Raw genomic sequence first — 18,990 nt, 5'->3', positions numbered from 1 at the left:
TTCCTATTATTTCTGAAAAGTTACTTGTTACTTTTGCTTTATTTCAAATGTGCTGAGATATTTGCACAGGAAACTAGACCAAAAATACTAAAGATTTTGTGTTTTTTGCCGTGTAGAATCTGTCAAATGTTACATCAACAATCATTAATTGTCATTTTTATAATTAAGTGTTGTAGTAGCATTGTGTGATAGAAATCCCAGTGATAAAAAATAAAGTAAAAGTCTCATGGCATCTGGTTCTGGTCAGCCAACCAAAACAATGTGAATTTAGGTTAGAGGTTGAGATTTGGGCTGTTTTTTTTTAATCTGGCAACCCAGAGGGTCAAGCGGCAGTTTAACAATGTACACTGGTTTGAAAATGAAAAAGTGACGGACTAGCTTTGCTGAACATGAAGAAGAAACAGCACCTGTCTCGTCCCCCCAGCCTGTGGCGTAGCACTTCTTTCCTTCAGGAAGGATTTCCTCCTCAGAGGGAAGGCAAGCGAAGGAAATCTGGTCAGTGGGAGCGGCGTCCTCAACCAGCCTCACCAGCGCAATGTCAAACTCCACAGTGGGAACTGTGGGATACTGGAAGCCCTCGTGGCGATAGATGCCAGAGATGCTGATGCAGCGCTCACTTGGCTCTGCGGTGGTCAGGTTGTGTTTGCCGAGGCACATACGCCAGCGCTGCAGCTCATCTGCATATCTGGGGGATGAATTAATTGAGGGTTAGACTTTATTTTATTAAGCTGCAGAGCCTTACAAAGTTTTCACACCTCTTGAACTTTTTTACAGGTTATTGAAAAAGCTGAGATTCTTAACAACGACCAGTCAGAGTGGTTTCTGTGCTCACCACAGGAGCTCTAGTCAAAGTGTTCAGTGGCATAAATGCACTGCAAATATCTTACCAAGTATTTTTGGTCTAGATTCTTGTGCAAATATCTTAATGCACTTTAAATAAGACAATAATAGCTCATGAGTAACTTTGTTTTTAGTCAATAATTCATAAATATTGATGAACAAGTATTTGTTCAACTAGCACATTATTTCACTGATGACATGGGAAAAATGTTTTGTTATAAGAAAAAAAATCTTCCAAGTCATTTTCCATCAATGTTAAGGATTTATTGACTTAAAATAAGATCCTATATCTTATGAAGTCTGAAAAGTTACTTCTAAGTTAGTTGTCTTATTTCAAGTGTACTAAAAACTAGACCACAAATGCTTGGTTGGTTTGTGTTTTTGCAGTGTATGACCTGGGGAACAACCACAGCGTTGGCACAGTTTGTGACAGTGTTGATTGTGACATATTAATGAAGCGACTGAGTCGGGTTGGACTTTCTGGTACAGTCTTCGATGGATGTGGAAAATTTATGCAATTATTTCATGAAGAAGGTTTTTTCAGGGTGATAAAATGGCTTTGACTGTATAATAAGACAAGTTCACTTTACATTTAGGAGACTATTTTTTCTTGTACTTACCTTATGAAGCAGTGAGCCGCTGTTAGCACCCAGTTTTTATGAATCAGAGTCCCACCACAGGTGTGAAAAAACTTGGGCTCAGGCTGACTGGAAGGCCAGACCTGAAAGAAATGCACCAAAAACCAAGCAGAGAGATGAAAACTGCCTCAGTCCAGAAACCACAGCCGCTCCTGTAAACTCTGGTGCATTTTTTGTGAACATTCCCACCTGCATGGACACCTGCCAGGGCCAGGAGTGCGCTACAGCTTCCTCTCCATTCACAATGCGCGACGCGACAGAAGGAGGAACGGCCGGCTTCCCGCACGTTTCGGGCCAGTCTACAAGAGATGTTTGTGTTTGAGTACGGGCAGAATAAAGAGCAGAAATCTGCTGCTGACAGATAAACCTCTGTTTTGCACTGATACATGTTTTCCAAAATTATTTTTGCAGTCACACACGGCTGACATTGCCGCTTCAAAAAACACGCCTCCACTACAACTTGCTGGGGAAAGATAATTTCTGTCAAAATGCAAATTAAAATTGTGCATTCGTTTTGTTCGCCCAGACAGCAAATAATTTCTTCTGCTCCCTTCTGTAACCTTGCTAATAAGGAAACTCTGTCTGAGCTTGGCATGAAAATGAAATCCTATAAAAACAGCGCTGTCCATCTATCAAATTCTGTTTAAGAAATTGCTTTGTCAGTGGCTGCAGCCACCTGGGGCTCATCCCTGGATGAAGAATGGAAATAAGGCGACAACCAGCGAAGGAAGGGAAGTGAAGCAGCAGGTCACCTCACGCTGCTCTCAGCATCCAAAATAACCGTGTTAACCGTTCATCTGGGAGGCCAGAGACTCGGCGCTCGCCCAAACTCAGTTCTGCTGTACTGAACTGGACCTCATGTTGAGCATGGAAACTTGTAACCGGACATGAGAGACACCGATACTAAGCAAACACATCAGTAGGAGGAATGTATTTCGCTAATATTGCCTTTTCATTCTTACAGTCTGCAGCATGCTTTCCTAACTGGAGCTGAATTATATGTTACATTTATATAACTTATAAACTACTGATAAAGAAACATAAAGGTTATGCTTCACAACATTCTGGTTACTTTTCCAGACTAATAAGTTATTTTTCTTCCATTTATAGGTTACTTTCCCCCAAAGTTACAGTTCTGATCAGTGTAGCTGTGAGTTTTCCTCTTTAAGATAGTTAATGGCTTTATGCTGACACAGATAGGCTACCTATGGGGATGTCGTCCCAGGGGTTTATTTCAGCAGGTGGCTCAGTGGGAGCAGGGACACTGGGATCTGTAGTCCAGTAGGCTCTGAAACCTTTAGCCTCAGTAAACATGTCTGCGTGAAAACGGATCAGCAGCCTGTTGCCTTTGGTTTGGATGCGGTTGGGCAGGTTTGTTCCACATAAAGGTCCTAAACGAAACCAAAAATAATTAGTCTACAGGCTGCATAATTGAATTAATAGTGATTACGGTAGGGGGGTAAATGACCCTAACTTACCATGTTTTTGATTTAGTGCGCTAGTCAAACCATTGATGTCAAACAGCATCACATTGTCGTAGCACTGAGATGTGATAAAGTCTTTGGCTTCCAGGTCAAAATGAGTGAATGTCAAAGTGATTTTCTTCCCTAGAGGCACAGCAATGTTCCACATGCACTCCATGTTGGCCTTGTAGTTCATCGGCCAGTTCTGGGATTTGATAACACCAGTTTCCTCTTCAGAGGAAAAGCCACATCCCTGGATGTCTAAAAAGCAGAGATGGATGGTATGATACATGGAGGAAAGAGGACGTGTTAAAGCAAGACATTGAGTACATACACTTCTCTACAAGTCTACTGCAGGAAGACTTGTAGAACTGACTGAGAACAAGAATTTTGCACTTTGGTTCATCAAATCGTACAAATTAAAAATGTCTGACTCTGCAAAAACAGTTGCAATGCTACAGAAGCCGCCATGCACAGAAAAAAGTTTTTATCACTGTAGTTGAGGATAAGGTATTTATCTTATCTCAAGATAACAAAACTGTTTTTCTCAAGATAAAGATTGCTACAATTGCTACAACAGTGCATCTGATCGAAATCAGATGCACTGTTGGGAAACAGGGAATCTTAAACAGCATAACTAAGCAAATACAATCTGGGAACTGAAACATCCTGCAGTAAACCAATTTAACTGCTGTTTTTCAGATGGAGCCAACACTAGTTTATAAACTTAGTGCTACGGCCGGAGGCGGAATGGACTAATTTTGTCAGGATATCTTCTATTATTGTGACAACAATAAAAATGATGATAAAAAATATTCAATCTTTTTAGGATGTTTAGTATTCATAGGGCCACAAACACAAATACTGTTCTTGAAAAGCAGTATTTTCATTTGAGTCTGACTTCTTCAGGATGAGACTTATAGAAGTGTGATTTATATCACTAAATTGTGCACAGTAACTTTAATCATATTTTCAAATTTATTGATATTTCTGGAGAAAAAAGTAAAAATAACATTTCCAATAATGTCAGTTTTGTTTTTTAATATTAATTCAAATTTATGAAGACAACAATAAATCACAGATTCTAATCATCTGACCCTAAACCCTAACCCTTTTTATAAATGATAAAAAAGTACGATAAACCTCCACTTAGTGGACCTTATAATTCATATTGTTTGTTTATTTAGGCTTCCAGGCAGAATCAGTCAGAAAACAGGCATTACTGCTCAGTGGCAGTGGAACGTGGACGGTGCTCGTTCTCCTGTGTTTGTGTGGATGAGATGTTCCAGAGCAACATGCAGTTCTACCTCTGTGCAATAAGTGGGATTTCATATCTTTTTACGACGATAATCATTGTGATAAAAGACTAAAAGGTTTCATCTGGCTCTTGATTCCTTCACTGTACTTTGGCCCATGTTTCCACAGAGCTCAGGCAGCTGCAGCAGCAGCCGAGTATCTGGCACGGTGATGTGTTTATGACTGGTTAACGAGACGTTGAGGTGTTTCAACAACTTCCTCTCTGAGCTGTGAAGGTGTTTCTGCCAGGCTACCTGCGATATCTTCAGGATACACCGCCTCAAACTCTGCAGAGAATCCTCGATCCGTGAGGCGACTGTCCGACCGGAAGCTGACAGAGATTGTGTTACTGGCGCTGACCACCAGTGGGGGCAGGATGTAGCCGCAGTGTGTACCTGAGAGCGAAGCAGAGGAGCAGGGATTAAACAGGTTCATGTGGTGGATCGAAGGTCCTTTGAGCAGATAAGATGTGGAACTGTAAGCAGGATAAGTGACCAGTGTGTAGATATCAGATGATCTGAGTGCAGAATCTCCACTGATTAAGATAAGGCTCCTTATTGCACGTGTTGTGCTACATGTGCATGCTGTTGATGGAGTATGCACTCTATTTTGTGATGACTGAAATCCTAACCTATAACATTTTTTTTACTTTGAACAATGAAACAATAGAATAATTCTATATTATATATGTGGAATTAAGAAATAATTTAAATATAACCTGTCTGACAACATGAAGTAGACAAGATATATCAAAAAACATATTATGCATAAACCTAAAGAGGTTAAAGAATAAGAAAGAAAACGGCAGCAGCTTCATTCCCATGGACCATATAATTATGCATTTTGACATTTCAACAATGAATTTTCTTAATTGAAACACCAGTTTTGAAAAAGCTCTTGTTGAGGTGCAAGGATGAGGTGGTTTTTATGGTCATGTTGAAATTGGTTTATTTCACAAAACTGCAATGGAAACACCTTTTTGTGAACATTTGTAATGGAAATGCTGCTACTGACATCCTTAGATATAAACTTTTTAAACTACTTTGAATAACAAACTTGTTATAGTTTCATAAGTAGGATCAACTGGAATCTATGTGTGATTGAAATGACACATTTGCTGTGAACTGATACTATATTAATTAATTAAATTGAACATTCATTTTTCTGGAAAGGGTTACAAAGCAATTTCTATGACTTTGGGACTCTGAAGAATGGCCAGTAAGACCCCATCGGCTAATAATCCAGGAGATCATAAAACAACGCTCTGCAGGCCTCACATGCCTCAGTTAAGGTCAGAGTTCATGATGCAACAATAAGAAAGTCTGGTAATGTGTCTGGCATTGATGGGAGAGTTACAAGGTCAGAACTAATGCAGATACAGAAAAACAAAAACATCCCAAAAACATCTTGGTGATCCTCAACATTTCTGAGACGATATTCTGTGGACTGATGAGACAAAAGTGGAACTTTTTGTAAGGTTTGTGGCCTTCAACATCAGCTAAATAAAGGGACAAAATTAGTACTTAATTGAATCGAGTGTTTGGGAAATTGCTGCAACTATCCTGACAATTTTATTATGTATTTTTTTCTTATTTTATTATATATCTATCTATAATGTAATCATTGTGAAGCTCATTGGTCAGATGAGGTTGTCGTAAATATCCATCCATCCATCCATCCATCCATCCATCCATCCATCCATCCATCCATCCATCCATCCATCCATCCATCCATCCATCCATCCATCCATCCATNATCCATCCATCCATCCATCCATCCATCCATCCATCCATCCATCCATCCATCCATCCATCCATCCATCCATCCATCCATCCATCCATCCATCCATTTTCTTGCACCTTTGTCCCTTAGTGGGGTCAGGAGGGTTGCTGGTTCCTCTCCAGCTAACGTGCCGGGCGAGAGGCGGGTCACCCTGGACAGGTCGCCAGTCTGTCGCAGGGCAACACAGAGACACACAACCATGCACACACACACTCACACCTAGGGGCAATTTGGAGAGGCCAATTAACCTGAAAGTCATGTTTTTGGACTGTGGGAGGAAACCGGAGAACCCAGAGAAAACTCACGCATGCACAGGGAGAACATGCAAACTCCATGCAGAAAGAACGGGGCTGGGAATCGAACCTTCTTGCTGCAAGGCAACAGCTCTACCAACTGCGCCACTGTGCAGCCCGAAACAACATGTTGTGTTGTTTTTATTTCTTTCATTTGGAGTTATCCAGAAACAGATGTTGTTTTGTCTTATTTTCGCTTTGGCACATAAGCACGTGCTCCCTCAGCTAAAAAAGCCCTCTCATCGCCCAACTCTGAGAAATGCACAGTGAGAGTGTGCCTGGGCCTCGGTGCTCCAATACTCAGCAAGAGATAAAGCTGTATCAGCCTCACTGCAACCAGTGAAGTGAATAATGAGAGGTAATTTATTACGGTGCGGCTCTTTGCAAGGAAGATCTTAATCAACAGTTTTACAGCAGGAAAAGCAGCAATTTAGCAATTTAGCGGTAACAGAAAGGTTGGAAGAAGATGTGCCAAACACACACTTAGGGTGTATATTAACAGATGCACATCAGCGTCTTTCATGTGACAGGAGTCTAACGTCTGCCAGCAAACTAATATATAGGTGCAAAATGTCCTTTAGAAGTTCACACTGCAAAAACACAAAATGTTACCAAGTATTTTTTGTCTAGTTTTTAATGCAAATATCTCAGTACACTTTAAGTACAACTGAAAACTTTTTCAGCAAAATATAGGAGCGTATTTGATGAATATGTAGTAGGTTTGAAGCAATGTGACCTTTTTGCAAATTAAATAGGGTAAAATGTCTTGTTCCACTGGATTTTCTTGTCTTGTGCTGCAAAAACACAAGATCCTACCAAGCATTTTTAGTTTCTAGTGCAAATATCTTAGTAAACTTCAGATAAGTGGAAATCTGCAAGCGGAACATTTCCCCCATATTATAACTTCTAATCCTCTTTTACAAGTTATAATGTGGGAAAAATGTCTCGTTTCACTGACATGTTTCCACTTTTCAGTTCAAACAACATATTTACTTCAACTGTATACAATGTCATACAGTTTAAAAGACAGTTATTTTGATACTGATCAAAGGTGAGTAGTATTTTGAATTCAATGAAAGCTACAAAGAAATCTCTACGAAATGTATTTGCTAAGTTTTCTGGAAATCAGCAAATAAAAATAATTTGGGCAATTCTAACTAAAGTAAAACAAGAAAAGTTGGATATGATTTAACGTCAGACAGTGAAAAAAAAGTGTTTATATCTTTATTTGATGTACGTACGTCATATGTGTATTTTCACTTATTTCAAGTGTAGAAACATATTTACTAGAAACTAGACCAAAAATACTTTTTTTTGGGCTCAAGTGGCCTTTATTTGATAGCTAATTGACAGGAAAGTGGGTAATGAGAGAAGGGGGAAGACATGCAGCAAAGGTCGCCAAGGCCAGGAATCGAACCCACAACAGCTGCGTCGAGGACTAAGGTCTCCATATGTGGGTTGTGCTTAACCCCTGCGCCACCACAGCACACCCAAGACCAAAAAATACCTGATAAGTTTTTGTGTTTTTGCAGTGCACTCTATGGGTATAATCAATTATAAATGGCTTGTAAGAGCAGATTAATGTCTCGCTGTCATAATCAGTGAGTTTGTGGATGGACTAAAATACAGTCAAGAGCTGGGAGCATGGATCAGGTCGAATGAAAAAATGAAGAACAAAACTTACAAAACAGCACAGGGAACACAGGGAGCCAGAGCAAAACAAAAACAGGAATCCAGGGGGAAAAATCACAGCAGGAAAATAACGGGAGTTGATGAGATTTAACAGGAGGAAACAGGAGGAACCAGCGAGGATGTGAGCAGGAGAAGGGTTAAAACACCGTGAGGCTGAAAGCTGAACAAAAGACCTGGTCTGAATAGCAAATGTATTTAGAGGTGTAAGGAAGAGAAAATGGCACAGAGGGCGAGGGAAAGTACGCAAGAGACTAGGAAATTAACCTAACACTATAGAATAACTAGACCTAAGAAACATAATTAAACTAGAATAACAAGGAATAAGCATAACTAGAAACACTCAGTAGGACTGAACTAAAACAGAAACCAGTCTGATCCAATCAAAGAAAGAGACGAAGGAGCACAGAATAATGAAAAGACCAAACAACCCAACGATCCTAACACTCACCCAGGGGGCTGTAGTCGTCTGAGATGATCAGCTTGTCGTCTTTGCACTGTCCGGTCTCCCCAGTGATCGCCAAGTCTGTGATCCGCAGTTTAACCAGGAACCCTCTGGACACCGATATCTTCCAGGTGTTATTGGAATGAGCCGGGTATGAATTTGGGAAACCTGCAGACTGGATAACTCCTTTCCGTCCTTCAATGATAACTGGCCCTCCACTGCCTGCAGTGCACACACACACAACACATGAACCTAATTAAGTACAATGTTGCTTTTTTCACTTTGATTTATATTAATTAGGATCTTTTTTTTCTTTGTTTCACAGTTGAGGAGGACTGGCTTGCTTCGATACAGCTGCAGCATGAAGTGATTCACTGTACTGTACTTTAATTGGCCCCTGGAGAAAACCGATGTGTCTGCCAACAGTAAGATGCGGAAACGAGCAGATAGAGCTCAGGAGAGATCTCCGTTCCTCCATCATTATGTGGTCGCTATGACAGGATTCAAGCTGGGTTTTACTTGGAAAAGGCTCTCATGAAGCAACGCAGTCACGTATGGTGCAGCAACACATTATCTAGCTGGGAAACACAGCGCATTAGGATTAATCAAATTAATTATGATGATAATAGTAGCAGTAGAAGCCATTACCACCTTGGTATGGTCAGAATTAGATTTTGTTTCTTTTCCCCATAAATAAGAATCTAGCTTTAATGCTTCTTTGATCAGCTGTACTATTTTTCTGAATTAAGTCATTGATGAAGCAATTGCTTCCTTTAACCATAAATACACTTGTTTCTTTTCCCATGGTGAGTCCTCTTGGCTCGGTGTCTATTTGTGTGAAGTCACATGGTTGCCTTTACCTGCACTGGTAGCTTGTTCTTCTGTTTCTCAGAAAAAGTTCTCCTGGTTCAGTGTTTTTCCTGTTTAACTGTCTCTATCTGGGAAAATGCACCCATAGAAGTACTGCTTTAGATTCCCATGTGAGGTATTTCTTCTTCAATGCCTCTGTGTTTGGCAGCGTTTCTTTGATGGAAGAAACCATTGATTGAGTTATATTTACCATTATTTATACACGCACTTTGTTTTTTTCCGCTTAACTGTGTCTCTGTTCTCAGAAACTATTGCTTTGAGCAGATTTTGGCAACTTTTTCTGTCTTTTCCCATAGAAATTATTCCCTTTTCGGTTCCTCTATGTTTAGCAGTGTTTCTTTAAAGGAAGAACATCTTTGAGCTATTTGTGCCATTATCCATGTAAACACATTGCTTTCTTTCCTATAGTAAGTGCTCTTGGTGCAGTGTTTCTAGCTGTGTCTCCATTCTAGATAAAATCCCTGAACTATTGATATTATCAATTTTTGGTAATTTTTTTGTCTTTTTTCATAGAAAGTTTTTTTTTTTTCAGTTCCTCTATGTTTAGCAGTGTTTCTTTTGTGGAAGAAAATCTTTGATGGAGTTGTTTTTGCTGTTATACATACATGCTCTTTGTTTTCTTTCCTATAATAACTACTCTTGGCGAAGTGTTTTTTCTGTATAGCTGTGTCTCTATTGCTGCTATCAACTTTTTTATGTTTTTTTTGTATTTTGCTGTTGAAAATATATATTTTTTACGTTTGGCAGTGTTTCTATTTTGAGCTATGTTTGTAATGTGTACACATTGTTTTACTCATAGCTGAGAGGGTCTGTGCGATTTCTCACATGCTTGCATTTTTATGAAATTTAGCAAATAGGATAGTAAAATGAATTGAGTTTAACTTTTTTTTACTTTATGTTTATTAAACTCACAGATACAGAAAAACGGTCATTCAGAAAAGTACTTCCTTTTTTCTTCCCCAAAAGAAGCACCTCCAAACATTGAAGCAGGACTACTTTCTACTGGAAAAGCTGAAAAAGTTGTAGAAAAAGAAAAACAAGGTGCCTACAAAATGATACCGCTGAATAAAAGCACAAACAAAACATGAGCACTAACATAGGAGTACTTTCCATGGGAATAGAAACAGTTATTTGACTATAAAGTGCATGTGAAATTCACATTAAGAAACCAAACGTCAAACTATCTCGAGCTATTAAAGCTTTTATATCACCGGATTCATATTCTGCCTTCTGTAATTATTCCTGCGTCAAGCATAAAAAGCGATGCACGATTCTCAGCTGTTACTCTAAGATAGTCTCAGTCGGTTTAACTTCGAAACCTCATCATCTTTTATGAAGCGTGCCGCAGCATCTGTTAAGAAAAAGACTATTTCTAGCAACAACAACAAAAAAAACGCACCACTGAGAAGCGGCACATCAGAAACTCATCAGAAGAGAGAATGCCAAAAAGAGAAAATAGAAATATAAAAGTTAGACTGACAGTGACATCCGCAAAGAGAAACCCTGTCAATGCAACTCAGAGTTATGCAGAGCCCAGCCGCCCCAGCTCTGTGCAGGTTTTCCCTGCTTCTTCTGTCATTTAAAACGTAATAAGCCTTCAAATTTCCTTCACCAAAAAGATGGAAACTAAAGTTTCTACTTCATACGAGACCTGCAGAGATGTAAAAAGCTCCTTTTCCTGCTCATTAGTTAGTTGCCAAACTTTAGAGACTCCAGACCAGAAAATTACCAGAAACCCGCGACTCCGACTACCGATGGAGATTTTCAGGATTCCTCTCAGCTGAACTGAACCTGCTGGAGAAGCGAACCAGAAACTAGCAAAAGTTCAAGCCTGACTCAAACCAGAAACTCAAACCGAAACTTGATGGTAGCAGCATTATCCTGTGGGACTGTGTCACTGCCAGTGATGCTAACGCATTGCAGAGCATGGATTAAATAACAAAAAAATGAGCAGTATATCAAAATATTTTAACCTCACCTAAAACTAACATCTTGATGGTTTGAGTGGTTAAATATTATCGGAGGAATCGGCTTTTACTGGCCAAGTTTGTTCCCACAAACAAGATATTTGACTTTAGTTTCACACACTCACAGCATAAAGACATTAAATATAAATACAACTTTCCTGTAGTGAGTTTATATCTACTATATTCAGCTTTGAGTCGACTCCAATGAGACGACGTTTTTATCAAAAACAGGAGGAACGGGAATGAAAAGAGTGACCCAGAGTTGGAGAGAAAACTCACCAGACGTTGTGGGAGGTGGAGGAGTTTTTGTGGTGGGGGTGGACGGAGCCTTGGTTGTGGTGGGAGTGATAACTGGTGGAAGACTGGACTTTGTGTACGTTGCCTGGAATCCTTTAGAGGTCAAGCTGTTGTCAGATTTAAAGCGGACAACCATTGTGTTGCTACTGGACTCCACTGGGTTCGGCACCGTCCCACCGCAGAATTTACCTGAGGGTAAAACTTTGTGTTAGTTTCACAGAAATATGTAATTTCATTGGGTTTAAAGTGGACCCAATTCATTCAAAACTTTAAAAACTGTTTTGAATGAGTAACATTGGTGTATTGTTGCTTATAGTTGCTCTTCCTGTTTCATCCCAGGGATGCACCGATCCACTTTTTTCACTTTCGATACCAATAACAATATCTAAGTTTTAATTTATTTTCCCTTTGTCATCAATAAAGTATTTTTGAATTTTAATTGAATTTTAAGTATCAGCTGATAACCATCGGATACAGAAAAACGGACTTAAAACATTTATTTTTTAAACAGAGACATAAATGTTCTGAATTTGATAACTGCACCAGAGCAACACATTAAAATACAGCAATAGCTTCACAAGCTTGGTCAAACATGTAAAAACAACCTTCATTTGTTCAGGTTGTGCAGTTTTGTGCAACATCCAAAGTAAAATAAATAATAAAGAAACTGACAAACAACAGGTCGACTACGTTGGTCAAACATGTAAAATAAACTGCAACAAACCTTTCAAATGGTTCAGAAAGTACAATTAGGAATTCTAAATACAATGTAAAATAAATAATAACACATGCTGTCACTCAGACCATGAAGCATAGAAGTAGACTGAATAGATCTGCCCTTATGGCTCGGGCTCATTGTCACTGATCTAGAATTGTTTTCAATTCGGAACCGATACAGATATTAATATCAGATCAGTGACTCTCTATTTGCTCACTGACTTACCAACCAAAGCTGATCCGGCCTTGTGGCCGTCATAAATCTGAACAAAGTCTCCACAGAAATCCGGGACGAGGTCAAAGGTGGTAAACGTCAGTCGGACCCGCTCGCCCTCAGGCACTGTGATTCTCCACTGATCCAAACAAAAAAACAAGCAAACACACATAATCATCGATAATAATAATAATAATACGCTGGAAAATAAAGTGGGATCTGAAACTGCAGAGTTAAAAATGGGTTTAAAAATTCTGCTGAATAATTAATGTAGAAAACGAATATGGGCATCATGTTTTTTTGATGGCATGGCATCAACGTGAGCAGCGTTTTCGACATACTGTAGCTCATACATAATTCCTTTAGAGATTCCACGTCTGCTCGGACAGACGGCGATCCGCCAGGCTGCAGCCCTGCAGCGTGACTGCTGCAACACCGCGCGACTTGGATCCCGACTGGCCCTGATTTACTTTAATTAGATTCATACATTCATTCCTACTGAAAGAACTAGACGTGCAGACGTTTGAGGATGTGGAGCATGCTCTCTTGATAAGGATGTATTTTTTTAATTATATCTTGTAGCTGACCTACTGATTGAAAAACTCAGGATTTAAAGAGGACTTATTAAGCATTTTGCACATTTTTTGTTCTTCCATTTGAGTCTCAACTACTACAGAGCTTGGAAAAAATAAATAAATCCAGCTGGTTTTTGGTAATAAGTTAATGTTTTTTGTGGTGTCTGGAAATTGAGCTGTTTCAAAAACCTCAGGAATGCACCATCATAAATTAGCAGGCACCACTTGTTACCTGGCAACCCAAGGAAAGCTCCAGCAGTTTGGTCAAATGGTTCTACTGCTGTATGCACTGTACAATGGCTACTGGAAAGAACAAGTGTTTTGTTGTTGGCTTACTATTCAGAAACCACTTGTTGCGTTCTTGTTGGTTCTGCAGGAGGCTCTACATCTGCTTTTCAAAGATACATGGTTGTGTAATTGCACATCTGTTTGTAGCTATTTTAATACGTGTGAGTATTAACTTTGAGTTGGGGGGGCAGGACCAGCAGCAACTTATTTGATTTTAAAGTGACAAGACACCTTAAAACAGCTCAGTCTGACAGGTTTTAAATCTCATGATCTACGAATGATTTTGTGCAAAACAAAATGTAATGTACATGTTTTGTAAACCCCATAGACCAATTCTCCCCTGTTTAAAGAAAACACAATAGGTCAACTTTAAATATTTGTTCTTTTTCAGTGTCACATTATATATATACTATAAATGTACATCATCAAATGACGTCCTGGAGTGCTTCATGTAGAAAGCATGCCTGTGTTCAGTGTGAGTCGTGGCTGTGCGCTGAGTGTGTTTGTACCTGGTACAGCGCTCCGTTTGGATAGTTTTGCCCCGGGAAGCTCGGAGTCATCAGATTCCCCTGATCACCTTGGAGGAAACCGCCGGCTCCGGCTATTTCTGGCAACAGGAATGAAGGACGCTTGAGCTGCGCTGACAACTCAAGGACAGCCTCAGTATGAACCCCTAATGCAGTTCCCCACCCTTTTATTCATTTGGCCGTTAATGACCCCAGTTTTCACCCCACACTGTGTCACACAGCAGCCTCCAGACCTTTACAGCCTCTGGTGAAGGCGTGCTAGAGACCTTAAAATAGATTTATCTTTTATTGCAGCAATATAATCCCACAATGAAAATATGTATAATGCTAGTACATTAATAGGTTAGGGAAAATATTTTAGATTAGGAAATGATAGCACTCTACTAAATTAGCAGTGGGACAATTCCTATTAGGTAAATGTAACAAAGTATTTTTGTGAGCCAAGTAACTTTTTATTAAGATTTCCTGTTTTCCTGGGGTAAATGACATGACAGAGGCCCTTTTCTGTAAGCCACTCATCTAAATTGGAAAGACAAGAGAGCATTCATTAAAATGGAGATTTTTCACCTTTAAAATTGTCTGTGTGAAATAATCCAGCAAAAGACAAAACTAATCTGAATAAATACCAATCATTGCACAAAAGAGTCAAAATGTAGAGAATATTCTTCCAGGAACTTTGATCACACAGCGTTTCTTTATATAGTGGACCCCCACATATTTAGTTATTTATTATTTTTGTGTATTTAAATTCCAAAATTGTTATTAAGAAATAACAGAAATGATTCAAAATCAACCTTTTTCTATGGTCGTCACTCAGACATGCTTCCACCATCTTCACGTGTGATAAAACTTGACTTACCCGATGCAAACTCTGGAGTCACAGCTTTGTAGTGAGCTTTAAATCCTTGGTCTGTTTTCCTATCATTAGTGTCGAAGAAGAGTGTCAGGTGGTTTGAAAGAGTCACCAAAGGTCTGGGTTTGGTGTAGCCACAGTATTTACCTGCAGAAAAGACACAACACATTCAGCAAACGTGTGTCTTTTTTTATTTTAACTTTATAAGATTGTTTTTACATTGATTTAAACAGATACCGCTCAACTTATTATTGATCACAGAAATGATTTGACATGTTTGGTGATCTTATAATTTCAGTTATTAGAAATTATCTTTCAATGTTTTGTGATTTCTATGTGATGCCGCTTTTAAATTAAATTAACAGCAATATTTTGTGCTATTTAGGCTTTTCAAAGTTATGTTTTCACCATGTAATTCATTAGTTTATAAATGTCACTGTTTCAAGCTAAATGTTTAATTAGCAAGCTAAATATTTAGGTGAGAAACTGAACAATTAGCTTCAAACTTACAATTTAGTTTGTAAGCTAATATTTTGCTTGAACCTAAACAATTAGCTGAGGCTATTTAGTTTGCTAAAAATATATTTGTTTTAAATAAATACTTAGCAAAGGAGCTCATATTTTAAGTTACATTTTTAGTTTGTGAGCTAAGTATTCAGTTTAGAAACTAAATATTTAGCTAAAAGCTTCTTTGCCATTTTTCAAACTAGATATTTAGCCAGGAAGCTAACAATTAGTTTGAAGCTAAATATTTAGTTGAGGCAATCCATTTAGCTTGCTAGCTAAATATTTAACTCCAAACTACATAGTTGGTAAAAACACTTGAGGCTGAATATTTGGCTTGCTAACTAAATATTTAGTCTCAAAATAATTATTCAGTTTAAAAGTTAATGTTTAGGTTGAAGCTAAATTTTAGCTTGTGAGCTAAATATTCAGTTTAGAAACGAAATCTTTTGTGTCAAATTTTGTTTGAACCTAATCAATTAGATATTAGTTTGATAATTAAATCTTTACCTTTGAAATAATTATCTAGCTAGAAAGCTAATATTTAGATTGAAGCTACATTTCTGAGCTAATGTTCAGTTTACAAACTAAATATTTAATTAAAATGTAACCATTTAGTTTGAAGCTAAATATGCAATTTGTGAACGGTATATTTAGTTATATAGAGCCTTTATCCTTACTTTTAATAAACTGGATTAACAATAAGAATGTAAGCTCCAATTTATTTTAAAAAGAATTTCCCTGTAACCTGTGCTACATATTTACCGATGGTTCCCAGTGCGTCTCGCAGTGTGACCAAATCTGCTGTGCAGAGCTGAGTCTCCTCCAAAGCAAACTCCTCAAACCACAGATGAATCACCTGCAGCACAAACAAGCAAAGTTGTTTCCTCCCACTTATTTCTCTGCGTCTGATAAACCTGTTTACTGACAGAACGTGCCAGAGTGAGCAGACAGTGGGAAATGTGAGGAGAAAATTATGCCTCTGACAGTAATATTTATGTTTAAGAGTGAAAATATAGAGAAATACGGAGACACAGGGAAGAGCCACTACAGTGAAAGGGAAGCAGTGATAAAGAGCGGGGAATGAAGGATTTTATTCTGTCCAGCGGGCCTGCAGAGGATTGCTGCGGAATATGAACCGGAGCAGGCAGCCATCTGTTGATGATGCTGCCATTGCATTTGGACCAGCTGTCCTCTGCTGCTTGGCTTCACACTACACAGTTTTCATAACGGCAAGTTATGAAAACCTTGTTGATCAGAAACCAGACACATGGAAGTCTGGTTAAACAGAGATTACAGCCAGTCTGACGTTTGAACACATTTTACCATTTGGAGTTTGAATGATTTGTTTAAGCCATGCAGGGACTTTACAGCATACAACTGCAATGATTGCTAAAATCAATAAATGGTATTTGTTGGATGACAAACTGTCCCAGTCGTTATTGCGATAAATAATAATAATATTGTTTTGAGACCATTTTCAAGTAAAATAATGGTGCAGCAATGCAAGAACACATTCTGGAAAATCAATCGAATTTAAATTCTAATGAACATTTAACAGTGGAACTGTTAAATGTTAAAATCGGAATTGAGCAAACGGGCCAACAGAACCACTATTGTTCTGACCCAAAACTTATGTACTTTCTAGTCCTATTGTGAAACATTAAATCAATTGTATTATGAAGTCTCTTGTAAAGACAATTATCCTTCAAGAAAAGGCCTAGTTGAGACCAAAGCCTGAAGACTTTTGTCATCCAGTTTTGGTAGAAAGAGAGAGAGAGAAAAGAAAAAACGATAAATCATGGAAATTATTGAGCTTGTTTTGTTTTCATTTATCATTAATTGACTTATTGCTGCGACATTTTTTCTTTTGGATTTTCTCGGACGAGTGGCTCTGACCTTATCAGGGTCCACAGTGATGCTCCATGTGCAGCTTACGCCGTTGTCGTAGCTGCTGGGGTAGTTCCAGCTGGTGAAGGTGCCCGACTCACCAGTCACCTCCAGCGGACCTCCACACCCTGAGTGAGGCCATGGACAACAAAGACAAGTGTTGAAGTTTGGCAGTGCAGCAGAGAGCAGCTTTAGGAAGTAATATGGCTCCAGATTCATTGATTTGTAAACTTTAGAATTATGTCACATTAAGAGCATTATTTTTACTCTAAACTACAAACATTTATTTTTATTGATTTCAATTGCTGAAATCTTAGCAGGCATGTTAACTAGGGCTGTAGTGATACAATAATCTCACGATACACGATATTCTGCTCACGATACAATATATATTGCAATTTTTTTTTAAGCAAGCGATACAATTCAATACACCTTTGCGATTTTCTGAAAGATTTTAGAGGGACGGAGTGATTTTGGGGACATTTTGTGACTGTTATAGAGCTGGATTGAATTAATTTAACTGAAAACTGACAAAATGAATCAAAGAAGTGGTGAGAAAACATGTTCCTTTTAATTGAAACAGTACAAACTGTAGCTTACATGCATTTGTAAAGTAAATAAAATGCACCAAGTACCTGCTCTGAATAGTTTGATACCTTTTTAACACATAACATGTGAAGGAATCACTCTAAGCCTGATGACCTGATCACTCTCCCGGCGAAGCAAGCAGTGAGTGAGCAAGGTGACAGTTGGATGTTACGATGCTAGAGGATGAATATCGATTTTTTTCCTAGGAAAGAAAATATCGATATATGTCGCAAAATCGATGTTATTACACAGCCCTAATGTTAACCCTTCTGCATGCGAGGACTGAGGCAACTGATGCAAGTGAAATGGGTCTGGGGTCGGTTGGACCCCATTTTTAAACACAAGGGTTAAAAAGAGAATGCTGATTTTCTGCACAAATAACTTTGCATCTTAGGAAGAATAGTGTTACAAATGGATAAAATATACTCCATTGTATTAAGATTAACAAAAGAAAAAGTGAGATTTCCCGGGTGATTATGTAATAAGCTGTGATCTACTTCTGTCATGGAGTCTGGATGACATCTGTGTTTAACGTTAACTAAACTGGGAGGTGGCTTGTTGCTGTAAGAATGGCCTTGGCTTTTGTCACATAAAATAAGTACCTAATTAATTTGTCTGTCTTATTTAGACATTACTATAAATCCAAAAAGTTTGAAGCAAACTGATTCAACAAATTACAGGTAAACCTGTTGCCAGTGGTGATAATATGCTAATGCGCTAATTTTTCATTTAGCATTTTGCTAACTTTTAAGGTTTTTAGCACACGTAACTTATCCTGGATAACATTTTCCAAATAAATGCTAAAGCACTCATTTACCTGGCTGTTTCTTAAACTTTCAGTTGAGCAAATATCAACGTTTGTATTGAAGTTTTGGTCATGACATTCAGTCTGAACAACACAGATCGTGTCGGATTTTTTAATCCGACCCAGGCTACTTGGATATGTGGTCCTAAATCCGATACGAACCTGATCTTTTTTTTTTTTTTTTTTAAAGAACTTTATTAAAGTTAAATTAGTATACATCAAAATAACATAGTGAAGTATACAACACAACAGTAAACAGAACAGCAGTAAACAGAACAGCCAGGGGTGGTTAGATAAGAACATGCAAAGACGTACAAATTGAAATTGTCCTTAAAGCCTTTTCATTTGTAGATTCTGCTATTGATTTGATATATAGTTCCATATCTTTAATGAAAAGAGAGAAACAAAGTGTTTTATTAGCAAATTTGCATTTATGAATGTAAAATTTA

At 38.3% G+C, this 18,990-nt stretch overlaps 1 protein-coding gene across 1 annotated transcript in view; it reads right to left on the bottom strand.

The window, feature by feature from the left end:
• The window catches only part of LOC103471060 (ovochymase-2), a 37,170-nt gene that overhangs the window by 8,251 nt on the left and 9,929 nt on the right, over positions 1–18,990 (bottom strand). Inside the window, exons 2-14 of the mRNA XM_008419858.2 lie at positions 17,158–17,276; positions 16,024–16,117; positions 14,761–14,901; positions 13,884–13,981; positions 12,524–12,650; positions 11,563–11,769; positions 8,453–8,668; positions 4,492–4,632; positions 2,957–3,202; positions 2,684–2,869; positions 1,668–1,777; positions 1,461–1,561; positions 408–685 (exon numbers count right to left, since the gene is read on the bottom strand). Of these exons, the coding sequence (XP_008418080.1) occupies positions 408–685; positions 1,461–1,561; positions 1,668–1,777; positions 2,684–2,869; positions 2,957–3,202; positions 4,492–4,632; positions 8,453–8,668; positions 11,563–11,769; positions 12,524–12,650; positions 13,884–13,981; positions 14,761–14,901; positions 16,024–16,117; positions 17,158–17,276 (2,064 nt within the window). The remainder of the gene's footprint in view (positions 1–407; positions 686–1,460; positions 1,562–1,667; positions 1,778–2,683; positions 2,870–2,956; positions 3,203–4,491; positions 4,633–8,452; positions 8,669–11,562; positions 11,770–12,523; positions 12,651–13,883; positions 13,982–14,760; positions 14,902–16,023; positions 16,118–17,157; positions 17,277–18,990) is intronic.

This window comes from Poecilia reticulata, linkage group LG1 (genome assembly GCF_000633615.1).
Source record: "Poecilia reticulata strain Guanapo linkage group LG1, Guppy_female_1.0+MT, whole genome shotgun sequence".
Taxonomy (NCBI): domain Eukaryota; kingdom Metazoa; phylum Chordata; class Actinopteri; order Cyprinodontiformes; family Poeciliidae; genus Poecilia; species Poecilia reticulata.
Note: the sequence above shows the minus strand (reverse complement) of the source record. Positions and strands in the feature narration are given on the sequence as shown.